General features: G+C 41.9%; 1 protein-coding gene across 1 annotated transcript in view; it reads left to right on the top strand.

Moving 5' to 3' along the window:
* anos1 (anosmin 1) overlaps window positions 1-17,463 on the top strand; it is a 64,099-nt gene that overhangs the window by 19,516 nt on the left and 27,120 nt on the right. The window contains exons 3-4 of the mRNA XM_084725007.1: window positions 16,256-16,318; window positions 16,641-16,863. Of these exons, the coding sequence (XP_084581133.1) occupies window positions 16,256-16,318; window positions 16,641-16,863 (286 nt within the window). The remainder of the gene's footprint in view (window positions 1-16,255; window positions 16,319-16,640; window positions 16,864-17,463) is intronic.

Below are 17,463 nucleotides of genomic sequence, written 5' to 3'. Positions count from 1 at the left end.
ACCTAAAGATGTGGCCACAGGAGAGGAGGCGAGGGAGGTTGTGTGGAACTGCAGTTTAGATTTCCTCAGCTCACATCTAAAGCTGCTCTTTGCAACGCTGTCTGCTCAATATGTGAGCGATGAGCACTCAAGGAAATCCTTCACCAAGAAATACACTCACCTTCTCATACCAACCTGTTTTTATTGATTCTGTAAAGTGTGGTGGGCTTTTAAACAGCAGCCATTTATTCTGTGAAATAATCAACCTTCACAGCCTGATTTCACATGTTCTCCCTGTCAGAGGGGATTTTGCTCTCTTGAAGGATTAATGTAATCAAAGCTGCTGTGAAATCCTCTTTTAGCAATAATGACCAGTCACACTGAGACAATCTGCTGTCATCCAAGTGTTTATTCTCATTCTGAGGATGAATATCATAGATTACAGCACACCTTTCATGTTCACTTTGCTAGCCTTTCCCGCCCATGCTCATGTGTTGAGAGGCGCCAATGCAAGCAATGATTTCAAAGCGTTATTTAAGGTCTATGTTAATGTGACGTTGCTGAAGTAATTGTGCCAACAGTCACATCGACGAAAAGGAAGATTAGAATGTAAGAATCTTAAAGCTGATGTTCTTAGCAGATGTGGGCTTATCAATTTATTCCAGCTCCACTCCAAGCTGCTGCATCCTGCAGATAAATCCCCAAGATTGTGTGTGACAGTTTCAGGACGATAGAAAAGCTGAATGTGTGTCAAAGACTCACATGATCGACAGCTCTCTTAACCTTTGACACAGAGATGACTACTTAAGCAGAGTAATTTATACGTAAAGGGACAGCTCACCCACCCCAAAAAATACACAGTGTACATGTCACCTGCAGTGCTATTTATCTATCTAGATTTTTTGACGTGAGATGGACTTGGAAAAAGTCAATAATCAATAATGTTCTGAATAAACACAAATTTTATTTGTATACCCCAAAATGACAATTTGCCTCAGGGGGCTTTTACGCTAAGTTACACTACTTGTACAATAGTGATCAGCATTATTGTGTGTCGTCAGCGTCGAGCTGAGACTGGCTGCACTGGAGATCCCAGCTGGACCAGGGTCAAACACTGCCTTTTAGGCCAACAGTTTGATGACAGGGAATATAGAAACTTTAGTTTTCTTGCTTGGTTTGGCTGCTGGCACCCTGGAGCTGAGTCAGTTAATTAGACAGCCTGCACCACAGCTAACTGAGCTAACTAGCTAATGCCAGCTACAGATCACAGCAGACAGTAGTTAACCTACTGTTGTTCTATTGTAGAACTGCTGTCTGTCCATCTCATTGTTACTATACTCCGTTGTCAAACCGGCCTTATAACATTTAATGACGTCTTTATGACAAGTCCAAATGGCATGACTTTAATTGAGGTCAAGCAAAATATTCATGAAACACTTATGATGTCTCATGACAGCCAGTATCAAATCCAACCACATGTAATGGCAGTCTAGTGCACTACCCTTCAAATAAAGTCTTACCCTACTTTCTTTCTCAACGCACAGAAGGAAGGGTGCATCTGCTCATGGACGAGAGGCCTGTGTGACCGTGCAGTATGTAAACAGCTGAGCTGTAACCCCCCGAGATGCATGCTTCCTTCTGTGTGTTGTTACGATTGTAAGGTGTAGTTTAGTAGAAAGAAAATAGTTCCTACATGAAACTGCTCACAACAAGAACTGTGGATAATCTTGGGTCCATACTTTTTCAAATGTATTTTTTGGCACTTTGAGCAGCACGAGCCAGGTCCCATCTATAATATCATTATATTCAACAGGAGGTTGATAAGTAAAGAGAAGAAAAACAAGTAGTTGATTTTGGGATGAACTGTACCTTCAAGATTGACATGAATCAGAGATGAAGCAAACTTTTTTGACCCTTGTTTGTTTTTTGCATCACCATAAATCAAAAATGTTCACTTCAGCTTGCCCGGATTTGCCCTCCCTCCATAAACTCTTTGTTCTCAGCTTTAGAAATACATATAAAAGGAAATCAATCATTACTTAAGGTAAATAGAATCCCTCATACCACTCTTACTGGGCTGCACATTATTTCTCAATTTGTATGTGCCACAATTCATTTCAGATACTGAAAAGAACTGCTGGTGTGAGGAGCTGTTAGTGGAGGATGGAGAGGGCAAGTAGGATTAGTGAATTTCAAGTGTTTCTGAGACTCAAATAAACAAGTGGAGATAGTGCTGGAATGTGACTGCAGCATGGGATTAGGACGGCTTTACTCCCCTCGACGGCGTGTCATGTTTTACATGTTATTGGCCTACATTGAGACCGAATCTCCAGGTCTCATTTCATTTGAGACGAGGAGGGGATTGAGACGGCTTGAGTGGTCACTGCGGGGAGAAGCCAGCCGGGCTGACGTCCTTTATCTTGTTTACCATCTCCTCAGTCTGCAGTGACTGACGTTGCCATGACAGAAATGCGTTTTTCATCTTCTGCATGCAGAGTGAGAGTTCATTATCGTTGCAGTAAATCAACTGTATGGACAGTTTGAGTAAATGGTTTCGGCGCTGCTGAGGAAGTGTTTTATCATGAAATCCTGTTTTCAACTGCGCTCCCATCGTCCGTCATCATAACATTATTCAGTGTGATAGTGCACTCTTAGAAATAAGGGTTCCATAAGGTTTCCTCCTGAAGGGCTGAGGTTCTACCCAAGACCATTTGCCTCTGAGAAACCATCTTTGCCCTTTTGTATTGTGTTTTTTCAAGTAAATCATTGCTGCACAACAAATTTCCCTGAGAGGACAATAAAGATACCCTAAGAAATGATTCCTCAAAGGTTTTGTATAAGTCATGGATTGGAAAGTTACACCCATTGTTCTCAGTAGAACATATGGGTGGGTTCTAGATGAAATCCTTGGAATGTAAGGTCCTCAGTAAAATTCCTTGGGTTGGTTCTTGTTTGCACCAAGGAAAGTTCAGCACCTTTAGAAGGTGGAAAAGTTCTGGATAGAATCACCAGAGAGAGTTCTGGGTATAACCATTACACCACAGCAGTTCTCTGTAGAACCCCTCATAGGGATCGCTGGGTGGAATCTTTCACAGGTGAATCTTTCAGCTGTTTATGCTGGGTTCTAGATGAATCTCTTTGAGAAGGTCCAGAACATAACTTCTATAAAAGGTTCTACCAAGAACCAAAAGTAGGACTTTTTCATCAATATGGAACGGGCCCCATTGAACCATTCTTCCACCAAAAAAGAAATGGTATGGAATGTGAGAAATTGGTTCCCAGCTAGAACTGAAAAATAGCAGGTTTTCCTTGGGAACCAAAGTGGGCGTGTCATATTCTACATGTTGTTGTGCATTGTGCAGCGCCCTCTGTTGATGACATCCTAGATTTCAAAGGTTCCACTCAAAACTGGTGGAATTGCGGGCTGGGGTATTAGATAGCCCCAAGGTTCAAAGCATCTTGAATGGAAACAGAACCAGAGCTTATTTGGTGGAAAGGGGCCCAAGGAAAACTTGCTATGTCTTGGTTTCTGTTGGGAACCAACTTCTCAGGTTCCGAACCAGCATAGTTTTGGTGGAAATACTCAGAATGGTTCAAAATTAGGTTCTTGAAAAAGAATGGGGCTAGTTCAATGTTGGTGTTAAAGACCTATTTCAGTTTCCTAGGTGAACCTCTTAGAAAAGCTCCACTTGTAACCCAAAGAAAGAGTTATAGAACCCAACATTAAGAGTTATACATAGAACAATCTTCACCGGTTCTGTTCAAGGTCCTTGGTGTTCTCTAGTGAACCAGCCTGTATTTCCATCAGTTTTGAGTGGAACCATTGTAATCAAAGATGTCATCAACAGAGGGTACAATGAACAATGACCTGTAGAATATGACACGCCCCTTTTTGGTTCCCTGGGAAAACTTTCTATTGTTTGGTTCCAGCTGGGAACCAAATTTCAGGTTCCAGGCTAGTTTATTTTTGGTAGAAATCCTCCGAATGATAACTAGAGTGGGCAGATCATATCTTACAGGTTGTTGTGCACGGTCCACCGCCTTCTGTTGACAACCTTGATTACAGTGGTTCCACTCACTCACACTCAAAGTTCCAAGGATTTCGACCGGAAACCAGTTCAAGAACCAGAGCTAATTTGGTGAGAAACTGTTTATATGGGGATAAGCCAAAGAATCCTGTATGGCTCTAGTTAGCACTTACATTTCAAAGAGTGTGTGGGAGTAAATACAGTAAATCATGTGCTGGACAGATGTGACGTGGTTGTCAGAGGGTTTTGGTTTTCCCATACCACGTCACAGCTGGCCTCTTTATCACTGATCTGACCCCTCATGATGGATACGTCCTGTTGAGTCTAATTGTCGTGAAATGTAAACCGAGCCCAGAGGTAGGTGATAACTGAGGCTCTGGTTACAGCCACTGTATTTTTGACTCATAACAACACGAGATGGCCTGTAAGAGAAGGCGCCCTGACAGAGGAGGGAGGTGTCTGTCGGTGTGTGTGTGTGTGTGTGTGGGGTGTCTTGGTGAAACTTCAGAGTCATTAAGTATTAAGTGAACTGCTATTGCATTCCACAGCAGACAAAGCACAATTCTGGCTAAGCTGTGTGGGCTTTATGCTCATAAATAAGGCAGGCACCACTGATTGTGGGGCTAAATGTATAATTCATGCACTGCCCCTCCTGCTCCTCCTCTTTTTCTTCTCACTTTCTGCCAAGCTATTCCTTTTCAGCTCTTTGTTGTCTGCACCCTCAACTGCATTTAAATTAATAATTAAAGTGATGCTCAAAGAATGTCTGTGACACCACCTGCTAGGTTACTCACCGGCGTCTCGGAGCCCGTTGGTGGTAGTTTGAGAAACAAAATAGAAAGTCTCGAACCGTATACATTTCAGCTCACCCCACCAGAGCTGGAATACTACAGTGTTTTAGTTGGTTGTAAATATGAAGGAGTTATGACACTGGCAGCGTTCGCAGCTTTCGTCCCTCTCAGGGCTGTAAAACACTTTGGAAAATGTGTCTTTACTTGTGTGAGAGTAATTCGGAGAAGTCTGTGTCAGTCACAGTCTGAATTAATTAGCATAGATGCAATCCTGTAATGCTTATGATTAAGAAATGTTGTTGACGGGTTGCTATATAAATAAAGAATAGTGCAAGTTGCTGGCAGCTCTGTATCGCATTCCATTTTTAGACGATCATTTCTAGCAGATAAGGTCAAAACCACATTGACAGTTTTCGTATTTCTCAGGTGCTGCAGGGTATTGCTACAGACAGCTTGTCCTTCCTCAGACCGGCTATGACAGAAGTGATAAACAGATGCAGGGATGATGGCATCTACAGCACATAATGCTGGATTTCCATACAGTTTGGATGCCTGAACCAGAGACAGAGCCAATTTGCTGCACACACATGAGATTATACCTGGCTCCAGCACTGACATGATGTACGTCCAGCATACTATAATTGTTGTCTTTACTTGCTCTGAATACAGAAATCCTCCGCTGACACTGCAAGCCATGTGGGTTCCCTGTTAGTTTGCAGAGGCTTATGTAATTGTTGAATTGAAAACCCCACAGCAACCACTGCGGTAATTTTTTATCTGTGCCCTCCCCCCTGAAATATCAGCCCCAAACTTTATATGAATATGTAAGATGAACTTATATCGACTCACAGAGCTTTTCTGTTAGTTTGAAGGGGTAGTTGAGATTATTTCATGTGGGTTTGTATGACGTACTCATCAATAGTTGGTGTATTAGGTACAGTTGATGGCGGTTGGCCTACTTGAAGTTTGCAGAAGCAGAGACGAGTACCGGCACGGATGCTGAGCGACGTACTGCTGTGGACAGCGTCAGCAGCAAACAGTATTTTTGCCATTTAAAAAAAGGCCCATCCAAAACAATCAATATCAGTTTAAGTGTATGCTATATTTAGAATATTTTCATGAGGGAAAGTACTGATATATAAGCCAAATATCGCTCTTGCCAAACTAAGCAAACTCCATTCGTGAAGTCAGTAATTTTACTTCACTGAACACAGGAGTTGCTGGTCTACTGTTGCCTCAGTCTGTTAGCTTGTTTATATTATTGTGTGACAGATCATGGCAGCGGTAGACCAGCAACTCCTGTGCTCTCTGAGGAAAAATTACTGATTTTGCCAGTGGAGTTTGGAGAGAGTGATATTTTGCTTCTGACAGCAAGGTAAAGAGGTGAAAACATTTTAATTATAGCATACACTTTAACAGATATTGATTTCTTTGGGGGGGTTGACCTTTTTTAAGTGGCTAAAATACCTTTTGTTGCTGACCCCGTTAACAGCAGTTCATTGCTTAGCTACCATGTTGGAGCTCCTCTCCACTTTTCCAAACTGGTGGCGTGGCAACTGCCGTCTACTGTAGCAAAGCCACAGACTACCAATAAGTACCTCACAATATCCCACTTCAATTTAATCCGAACTATCCCTTTAAATTACAGGTGAAAGACAGACATTGAGTGATATCAGCATCTCTAATACAATTCCTAGATTAGAGTTTCACCATTTCCACCGTCCTTGCTGATAAGTGTGCCATTTAGATAAGCAACCTTCTGCTCATTGGAAAACCTCATTCTGTATTTATGAGCACCCTTGTGAGCTTGCATATAGAGTTGCAGACTCGCATCTCAAATCAGCACGCTGTTAATCTTTTTCATCTACCTGATCCAGCCCACTGTCTGCGCTACACACCTGTGCTGATTTACAGCAGTGCGGAAATTAAATACACGATATCTCATGGACTGAACACGGTATAAGGTCGCGTAAGGTTGAGGAAATGGTGTGTCTAGACTTTATAACAGCTCAGGGCAGGGATATCTTCTTCCTGATTTACTCGCTAGATATTTTACAGTCCTTTGAAACTTAATGGCACGTCAGAGACGTGTTGGAAAGCCTTGCCAGCATATGATTTTACACTCATTCAGATCACAGCTCCAGCACTTGATGAAATATGTTTCAGCCTGGTTAACCTGTAATCATAGTCTCTGTGGGCATCATCTGGAAGGCAACTACAAAGAATTTAGACATGCTCACTTAAACTTTGAATGGAAATCAAGCGGTCTTTGGGGTATGTACGGCAGCATGAAGGAAGGCCTGTGCCATATATGAGAATGGGGGAGAAAACAGGAAAATCATGAAGAGTAATGGTCCACACTCTTCACTGAGCACTGAGAGTGAGAAAGGTACCAAGTGACAGGCAGACTGTTTTATCTGTTTTTCATCCATCTCTGTGTCTTGATCCATCCACCATTGCACATTGCATTGATTATACACTAATGAAAACATACTTATGAGCGTTATATTCCATTTCTGCCATATTCTGCCAATAAACCCCCCTAAATCTGCACCTTTAAAGCTTAGTTTAGCTTCTTGTGTGTATTAGAGTTCCCAAACACTCGACACAAGTGTGGCCATTGTCATATTTTTCTTTTCTGCATAAATAAATAAATGCACAAAAGCAAATTTATCAAACAAGTAAATTATTGGTGCTGTTCAAGGCTACCTACAATAACTTTTGTTGGCTGCACAGGCAGTGTTAGGTCACTGGCTTGTTGGAGCACTTCAAAAGGGTATGAGACTCTCCCAGCCATCATTAGTACAAAAGATGAACGCCTGCATCAAAAAAAAAAAAGAAAAAAAGAAAAAAAAAGTCCTGTTCTTTGATGAAATGTCAAACGTATGTGGGGTGTGACTGCTTGCTTGCAGTCAGTCGTGGTTGTACTGTTGCTTCCATGTCCCACCGCAGCTCAACCCTTCCTCCGCTTTGACCAAATTTATATTTTCTGGATCCTGCAGCTGCCAAGATTGCATGAAACAGTAAACTTAAACCCAGTCTGCAAAATGTCTCCTGAGAACCTGTTCTTGTCTGTGATTGGCATATTTCATTAAATGACTGTTTTCTACTTGTGCAACTGTCTCGCAGCAGACACAAAACATGTGTCAGTGACATCACCTGCGCTGCGTGGCTGGCTAGGAAGGCTAGGAGGACACGAAAAGAAAGATATCACAGAAAAAAAAAGTTGGAGGCTACAGAAACATGGCCTCATAACATCCCTGGCAAGTAAAAGTGCATTGGCCATGTTTGCGAAAGATATATCACATGATAAAAAGCTCATTCTTTGTCTGTGCTGCAATGTGAGCCTGGTGTTTTCAAATCTATCTACTCTGGAGAGAGTTTGGGAAGCCATCCATTTTCTGAGTATGACCGCGCTGGCTTAGTGCAGATGGAAGGCCGAAACAGACAGAAAGAGATGAGTTTTGAAATTTATCTGGATTAGAGGGGACATGCTTTGAGAGTGAGAGAGAATGAAAGGCAGATAAGAACTGAGGAGAAACTGGGAAAGTCGAGGGGAGACGACAGCCAAATAAAAGTGAAATAGAGTGAGAAGTGAGCGAATACGTGGTGGAGTAAGTGCCTGTTTCGATAGAGGGGAGAGCAGAGCCCGACTACTCGCTCCTGGATGGGTCGATAGATATGAGCGGAGAGCTGAGAGCTGCTGGAATAATTGAGTCCGGTCACTGGGAGTGTGAAAAGCGCCAGGGCAGCAGAATATAGCCATAACTCAATGAGATTGGAGGTGAGATTTACGATGTGTATGATCAACAACAGAGATTCCTCCATATCTGAGTCTCCCACAGAGGCAGAGAGCAGCTTCTCCGTCCCAAGGGGCAGCAAAGGCACCTTGTAATGTCTGTTGGCACCACTGGAGCTTTACACTGACCGGCAGCGCTGGGATCGATGCGCTCCTGGATGTCATATCCAAGCTTGTAGGATAACAGGGAGAAAACATACGCCAGTGAAGATCAGTGTTAATTTTTGTCAACAACATTTTTTCACTGACGAAAACAAGACGATAAGTGAATAAAAACCAACTTGACACTCTTGTCAAGGAATAAAAATGAGACAAAGATGTTAGGGAGGGAGGAGTGGTGAAGACATCCACTCTCTGTGTGTGGCAGGAAGGGGAGATGCCAGGGACGTCAACTAGCATGCACTTAACGGCTGCATGTCTTAAACTGTGCAGAAATGTGTGGAAAAAAAACAAGAAAAGACATATGGATACATTTCAAAATTTGACACTAAGAAAAACAAGATTCTTTGTAAACCGTGTGGAGCGACAATCAAGTGTCATTTGCAGACAAGTCACCTCCAGATTTATGCAAATGTGAGCACTCTTTTTGTTTTTGAAGCAATTTTATCAAACAACCCAGGCTGTTTTTTGCTAAACCTGAAATACAATACAAGCTAAAAGAAACCACTTCTGTGGTTGTTGCTAATCTTAGATAATAAATTTCACTAAAGTTTCAGTGTCCTCAAACTGAAACAAATATGTAGCTAAAACGTGTGAGGAAATGAAGTAACTTAAAGCTGTAATATGTTACTTTTCTGCATTAAAATGTCTAAAAATACTAGACATATGTTATCTGTTTATTGAGTTGTGTACTTACATTGTTCCAGATGTTTCCAGCAATCTTCAAATGCAGAGAAATTCATAGTTTATTCAAGGTAACTGTGCATTTCCTGCTACATGTTTCTAACTAGCCGCTGTAACCTCTGCGAATGTGACTAAACGTAACATGAATAAAACTTCAATATTACCTGGTTCATGAACATGATTTCTGCCTAAATCATCTGAGATAAGTTTTCAAAAGATATGATGGTTGTTTAAAAGTAAAGAGAACAACCTCCACGATCCCATGCCACTTCAAACTACGTCTTTTGCTATTGTTTAAACGTGAGAAAGACCCTTAGCGGCAGAAGTTACATATTTTGCATTTAATGATACGACAGATGCGTAGTATACTTAATGTTAATGTTGATAATAAAATACTAGATCACCTCCAGGAGTTTTAGTTTGGAAATGCTAGATAAACATTTACATATTGAATTATACTAAACCAATTAAAGTTTTTAGTTGACCAAAATCTTATGATATTTAGTTGACTAAAACTAAATGACATTTTAGACAAAAGACTATGACTAAAACTAAATAAAAAATTGTTGTGAAAATTAATACTTGTGCAGATGCATGGAAAGCACAGGTTTGTGCAAAATTTCATTTATAAAATAACAGGATCAGTCATAGCTGTCTCACTCATCTCCCCACGACACTAAATATATTCTTGCAAAATGTCATCTGCATCAGTGTGAATTATAGCCCATCTTTTATTTTGTATACACTGTGTATTATGAAGCTCGCGGCAATCTCGACTGGTAGCAGCTCATGCTTCATTAACTAAAACAAACCACTTCCGTGACATTTTATATATGCACTTTTTTCATCGTTTGTGTTATTCCAATCACTCACTCGGGCCAGTAAGCATTTTTTTTTTTTTTTCACGATGGGTGGAGATAACCATGCTCCCATGATAGAGGGTTCTGTGCACAGCAACCAACCCCCCATCTCTCTCCCTTCCCTCTCCTCCTCTCCCCCATGTCCCCCCTCCTCTCCAGTCCCTCCACCTCCTCTCTGCCGCCTCGTCCCAGCCATGACAAAGTGAAGATGGGCTGTGGCATTGGCTGCCATTCAGCCTGACTCTCTCATCGGCCCCACAGAATGCCTTTCAGGGTCCCCCAGAGTAACAACTGCTGCGTTTTATTACAGCGTGAAATGGGGAGTGAAAGACCGCTATGGATGTTCCTACTTAACCATGCAGAATGTGTCACTATTGGGTAGCAAGATAAGAGGACAAAGGGGAAATCAGCCGCTCAAATGCTTTTTGTTAAGACTAACAGCTCAAGTCCATAGAAACAACCCCATGCTCTTGTTTACCTCTCAGAGTAAAACCATTTGTGTCTTTTTAGGTGAAATTTGTCCAGAAATATGTTAACATCACATAGGATAATTACATGCATTCTTTGCACTATTCAAACAGATGGTAGCCGTGTTGCCAGCTGGAGAGATTTGCTTGAGGGAGACCCAGACATTGGCACCCAAACCCAGCAGATACACTATGTCCAGCTCAATTACGTTCTCCACTCCAGTTCCATGGCGTGTTTTCCCAGATTAGATCTCAGAAGTCAAACACTAGCATAACTATCGACGGTTGCACCATGGGCAAATGTTTGAGGCCTCCAAACCTCAAGAGGATCCACTTATACTAACTGTTTGACCACAGATTTCTACTGCTGTAATCATATTAATAGAATAATGTCAGCTTTTATGTGTCATTCATACATACTGGAAATTTAAACCATGGTTTGGAAGTGATTTAACATTTTTTGGTTTGTTGTAATTAGCAAATTAGTGGTAGGATGTGTACTCGCAACGGGCAACTTTTTAAAATTTCAACATATAAAAGTTGACCGATCTCAACTTTCAAGACAACTCTCTGCACTAAAATGTTTATTTTTGAATCACACCCAAACCCTGACCCTCTATCTGGACTCATTTGACACATTTTTCACTTGTATGTCTCATGCATCAGAAACACTCTCATTTTAATCCATGCAGCTGCCCACACCAGCTCCACGTGTCTCATGTCCCAGCTGCATCTGACGGGTGGTAATGCAAGCTGAAGTATTTATTTAGACTTAAAGCCAAATTTTCAACAACACGTGCACAAATGCGGTAAAAAAAAAGGCGATGAAAACATATTTTATCCACATTTTATAACCTAGGGAGAGCACTGTGCTGCACAGCTCACTCTGCTCCGGTTTAATCCCACAGACTCTCTCTTCACTTTACCCAGCAGCTGAGAAACAAGAAACAAGAACTTCTTGAACTTTTTCTGCAGTATTTTTGTGAATAAACTGTACATGAACTGTCACTGGACAATTCCAGTGCTAAACTTCAATCTCTCTGCTGTGATCGCCAACATCTGTCTGTCATGAGAGCTCATCCACACGCACTGTGGGCACACACACACAAACACGCACACACACACTGGAGTGCTTATGCCAAAATCATATGCATCATGTTGATGGAAAAATATGAAAAAAAGTTTTGCCAACCTATAATCTCTTGCTAATAAATTATAGAATTTTCTTCTCAAATCTTTAAATTTTAGAATAAAACAATATTGTACTTCAAAAATGATTGAGTAAACTCATTTAAGTATTAAAGTGATAAGTGAATAATTTATTTTTCCATTTTCATTTAATTTTCTAGCACCCAGATAATGACAACTTTGAAATACTGAATTTTTGAACCTTTTTTTTTTTTTTTTACATTGTGTTGTCCCAGGAGGATGAGGGTGTATATCTGCACGTTATCGGGAAAGTTGCACAAGAGGTTCTAGAAAATCTGTTATGGCACTCTCCCAACCAAGCATGCTCTCAGTGGCATCAGTGCTGCTATGGTTTAGATTGAGCACCAAACTGTGTAAATAAGAATCAGTCACTTGATTGATGAGAGCACCTTTGTAATTATACACAGCCGTCCTATTTGCTTTGGCAAGACATCTGTCGTCAGTCCTCCTCTTCCCTCCTTAAATGTCAGGTTGTGGGTGTGGCTGCGGAGAAACGCTGACAGATTGTCAGTTTTCAGCACACCTGCAGGGAGCTCTCACTGCCTCGACACAAATGCTTATCTTTTCTAAGACTGCTGTTAACAATATATCCGCTCACTCAGCAAAAATGACTGTCCTGTTAAAAAAAAAAAAACAAGAAAAAAAAAACAAGTTTAAAATACAGCTTCCTTACAAGGATTCAGCAGTTTCTCTTAGTTGGGAACTTTTGCCCTGAAGAGGTAAAAAAAAAAAAAAAAGAAAAACTTGAGACTTGGAGGGTGAGACAACACTAAACACACAGCCAGCATTCTGATCTGTGTTGCAATATCCTTGGTACGCAATGTGCTGTGTTAATTCATGCTGCTTGGCAAGCAAGCCTGAGCATCTCGAGGTAACGATGACTCTATTCTCACTTGTATAGTTGTGATCGTGGCGAACCAGAAAAAGATTCATCCTCAAGAAAAGCCGGTGGAATGCATTCAGTCCGTGCACACAAGATCTTTCAATGAGTAAAATGAGCTTGATCCCCAGGCTTATGTGTGTATGTTCAGTGATTTGTAGAAGGGATTTGGGGGCTTTAACATGTGCGTCTACTGGCAGAATGTCCTTTAGACACTGGTGCAGCTCACAGTTGCTGCCTCAACACCTCATTGTTCCAGCGCGGCGGTGCTCTTGCGAGGCCGGGATGCTGAGGTTGCTGCTACTGCCCGTCTTCGCCGCAGGCTGTGCTCTCAGAGGACACAATTGAGAACAGAATTAATGTTATAAGGTCACCACATTATTAATAGCAGATGATGATAAAACTGTGTAGACTCTCCGGATGGTGAGGCATAACTTGGACAGCGAAGTTGAGCTCATATGTCGTCTTAAATCTCCGAGGTGTTGCAGCGGTTTCACCTGATCAGTTCTGGAGAAACCACATTAGTTTCTTTTGGAGCTCTCAGCTGTCATAACTACGTGCTTTGCTTCTAAGGTGTCCGATTTTCCTTCTGGCACTTTGTATTTAATATCATCTGTAGAGCGATATCTATATTGCTGTGAAGTAATTAAGAAAATACCTCCCCTTCCCACCCTCTGGAGCTGGCTGTTTAACACTCAACACACTGTCCACACAGGGCTTCTCGGTTGCCCGAGACGGGGCTGGGCAAAGCGGAGAGCCGAGGCTGAGTGTAATTGAGCGCTGGCAGGCGTGTGCGTGGTCCTGATTGCAGCATGTTTCTCCAGAAGCAAGGTTTATGTTTCATCATGCGCCCGTCCACTGCACTCCATAAAAAGCAAATAAACTTTTCACTGGCAATGGCATAATAATGACAGAGTTGGCTAATGAGTGAATTAAAGTCATAAATACAATCCTGGCTGCCTGACTGAGGTGAAATTTCTTACATCAACTTTGTGTTAAATGCGTTCTCCACAGTAGATACCCTCATTTATCCACTCTTCTGTACTGTAGCTTACATAACCCTATATATCAGGGACATGACAGAAACTTCCTAACTAGCAGAAGCTAGCTTAACTGATTGGTAACCATGGTTACTGTAGTTAGGACCTGATTACATAAGTCTATGTTCCTAACTTAAGATAGAAAATGTGTGATACACAATCATCCTAATTTCATCCAACCCTCTTTACTTTAAGCTTTCAAACTGTTAAACTTTCACTTTTCCACCTGTTGTAGTGGCTAACTTACTAATTAGCCAACAGTGGCTAATGATAGTGTTGTCTAACGGTAGCTAGCAACAGCGTTAGGCAATAGTAGAAAGGTAGTGTTTACTAACATTTGCTTACAGTAGTATTTGCTAATGGCAACTGAGGGTAGTGTTCACTACTGGTAGTGTTAGATAATAGTAGCTAACAGTAGAGTTCGCTAACAGTAGCTTACGGTAGTGTTAGCCAACTTGTAAACTTGTGGCTGCTCTTTTATTGATTTTACACAATGAATACTAGGAAAGGCAGAGACTGTGTCTGTTATCTTTGTGTCCCAATGTCTTTCTTTCAGCCTGTCCCACAAGGGAGTTGACTGTTATAATTTCAGACACCAGATTGATCAGCAACTGAAAAGACAATGGCTAGTGAAAATCCAGATGAACATGGGACCATATTTCAAAGTAAAACAATGTATTTGATAAGCTGTTGTTTCATGATACAATAGGAAAGATGTCAATAGATTATGAAAAATCAACAGAAGAAATAACTTCGACCTTTACTATCATATCATGTGACAGTATCACACAGTATTATTAGCGAGGAAGTGGTTGGATGCTAATGTTGGCTGTGGTCTGACGTTAGCTAATGGTTGATCAATTATGTTGTTTTGCCTTCAAATATGGCCCGATGTCCCCCCAGAATGTTACTATCCATCGTCCTTTCAGTTGTTGATCAGTCGGGGGTTGTTGTAATGTAAACAGTTTGTGAGATTTTGTACATTATATGACTAACTACCTAGAGCACAGCGTTATGACTGTGTCCTCGTGATAACAGCATGTTTGTGTGACATCAAAGGAAAATGGCCGCCATGTGAATATGGTAATTTGAGTATTTAGAATTCCTCGACCTGAGATAAGACAGGATGAAGTAAAATAAGACAGGATTCCTACAGTTAGTCAAAATTTGCTTCTGTCATACAAAGTATGGAAACATCATCTCTGTGACTTTTCCCATCTTAACTTAGGAATTTTCTGTAATATAGCCCTCGCCGATCTTTTCTCAGGAGCCTCTTATCCTGGCCAAAAGCGTACCTTCGCTGATGGCAGATCTCCATATCTATTCTATCATATCTCCCTCTCCGACTGACTGAACATATTGGACTGCCCCAGATGAAAAATGTAGGCGAACGTGTTGAAAATTTACTGCTGTGCCTTGTCTTAGTACTGTAACCGGTGCAGGAGTCTAAATTAAATGGAGTTGAATGAGTGACTTTGGCAGGCCTCTGGTTGGTGTGGTTTGGGCTGCTCCCAGTGCAGCACAGAAGCAGCCTGGCAGTGGTTTGACTGTTTGACTGAGCTTGCTCTTCTCTTTCACACCAGCTCTCAGTGGCCAGCAACAGGAGCATATAAGACCCCGGCTGCTCTCAGTCCCATCTGAACAGATTCCCCGTCTCCTGCGGCAGCATCTGCCTGATTCTATTGGACATGCATGAGCTTTTGTGTTATATTACATTCGCTTTTAAGGGAATTTGATTCATTCAGGGTGTAGTATTTAAAGCTTTGAGTAGATTGGTAAACTTTCATTTTGAATTTTATCATCCCATTATGCTTGGCAAAATGACTTGCCTATGCCTACGCCAAGCATTCACTAAATTTGTTCCACGTGTTTTAAAAAAGGGAATCCCAAGAACATTAAACCAAGTGTATCATTTATTAAGTCTGTTCAGCCTGGTAAAAAAGAGGGGAGTTTGGTGCCAGTGCCAGAGAGTATCAGGCCCAGACATGAGCAGAAGAAGTGACAGTATGAGAATGAGGTGCAGACAGTATGGGAGGCAAGTAGTGTTGAGGCATGAAGAAGGAATCCGACAGGGTTACATCCAAGCATGAGGAGATTTCTAGACAGAACTCAAGGGTGTGGACGGCCCCTTTGCCCCATGTTTGCTTTAGTAGATTGTTTATGTCTTTTGATGGTGTGAATGGCATCTGTAACAAACAGAGGTGTGACTGGTTATTGTGAGTGTGCACGGTCGGGAAGTGGTTGAGTGAGGTGACTGTCAGGCAGCCAGCGCCCGAGCACTGAAAGCACCATCTCCACAGCGGTGGTTCTTTGATGTGGCTGGCTCTTTGAAGAACTGACACCCTTCTCCTTTTCACAGTGCCTGGAGCCCTGCAAGGAATCCTGGGACCTGAAGGAAAACCAGTGCCAGGATTTATGCGAGGTATGTCACTATGCCACAAATACCATGGGTTGCCTCAGACAGAAGTGTTTGAGCTTTTCATACTTAGTGGGAAAATTCAATGAGAGGAAAGTTTGAGAGGAGTGTGAAGTAACTCTTTCTGCGCTGTAACGACTGAATCAAAGCTGTCTAATGTACTCGCCGCTGCAGTGAGTCATAAGCTGAAATGTAAACAGGACAATCCCTGTTAGCTCACAGAGCAGCCTGTTTGCAGCCAGGCAGGTTGCTCTTAAAAAGTAATCTGACATACATTTTTCCTCTCCTCCTACTCCTCCTTCTTCTCATCCTCCCCCTCACTCCTTAGCCTCTCTTTCCCAAGAAGCACTATGAGTGCCTCACAAGCTGTGAGTTCCTAAAGTCAGTAGAGGGAGTGAAGCAGGGCGACTGTCCCGCCCCGGAGAAGGCCAGCGGCTTCGCAGCAGCGTGCGTGGAGAGCTGTGAGGAGGATGGAGAGTGTTCGGCTGTGAAGAAGTGCTGCTCCAACGGCTGTGGCCACACCTGCCAGCTGCCCAAGAACCTCTACAAAGGTAATACTGAAGGAGCGACTTGCATCATGTTTTATTACAATAAAATGATCTTGCAGCAACAAATTTTTCTTTGCAGGGATTGTTCACCCAAAAATGAAAATTCAGCCATTATCTACTCATGCTCATGCTGACTGAAGGCTGGGTTTAGTTCTCTAGTCCACAAAACACTGCTGGAGTTTCACAGGAAAACAGTGTTGCCGAATCTCCCAAACAATTGAAGTGAATGGTGACCAGTTTTGAAACAACTAAAAAAAAAACATAAAATGCCTCTATACTGCTCATCTGCTGGGATCCAAGTCTCCTAAAGCCCCTGACATGCTGTTCACATGTGCATGTGTGCACACTGTCACACCACACACACACAGTTCTGACTGTGTGCAAGCGTACATGAGCATGATCTACAGTGAGGATTTAGGCTAAAAAGATGGTGTAAATGACGTCTTTCAAGTCAGCTTGGCATGTCGGGGCTTTAGGAGACTTGGATTACACCAGATGAGCAGTATGGAGGCATTTTATATTTTTTAATTTTTTATTTGTTGTTTATTTACATTTGAAAACTGGTAACCCAACTCACACACACATCAAGGGCAATTCAGGGTT

Source organism: Lutjanus erythropterus, chromosome 8 (assembly GCF_056507025.1).
Source record: "Lutjanus erythropterus isolate fLutEry1 chromosome 8, fLutEry1.hap2, whole genome shotgun sequence".
NCBI classification, from domain to species: Eukaryota; Metazoa; Chordata; class Actinopteri; order Lutjaniformes; family Lutjanidae; genus Lutjanus; species Lutjanus erythropterus.
The sequence above is the reverse complement of the archived record's forward strand: the minus strand, read 5'-3'. Positions and strand labels throughout refer to the sequence as shown.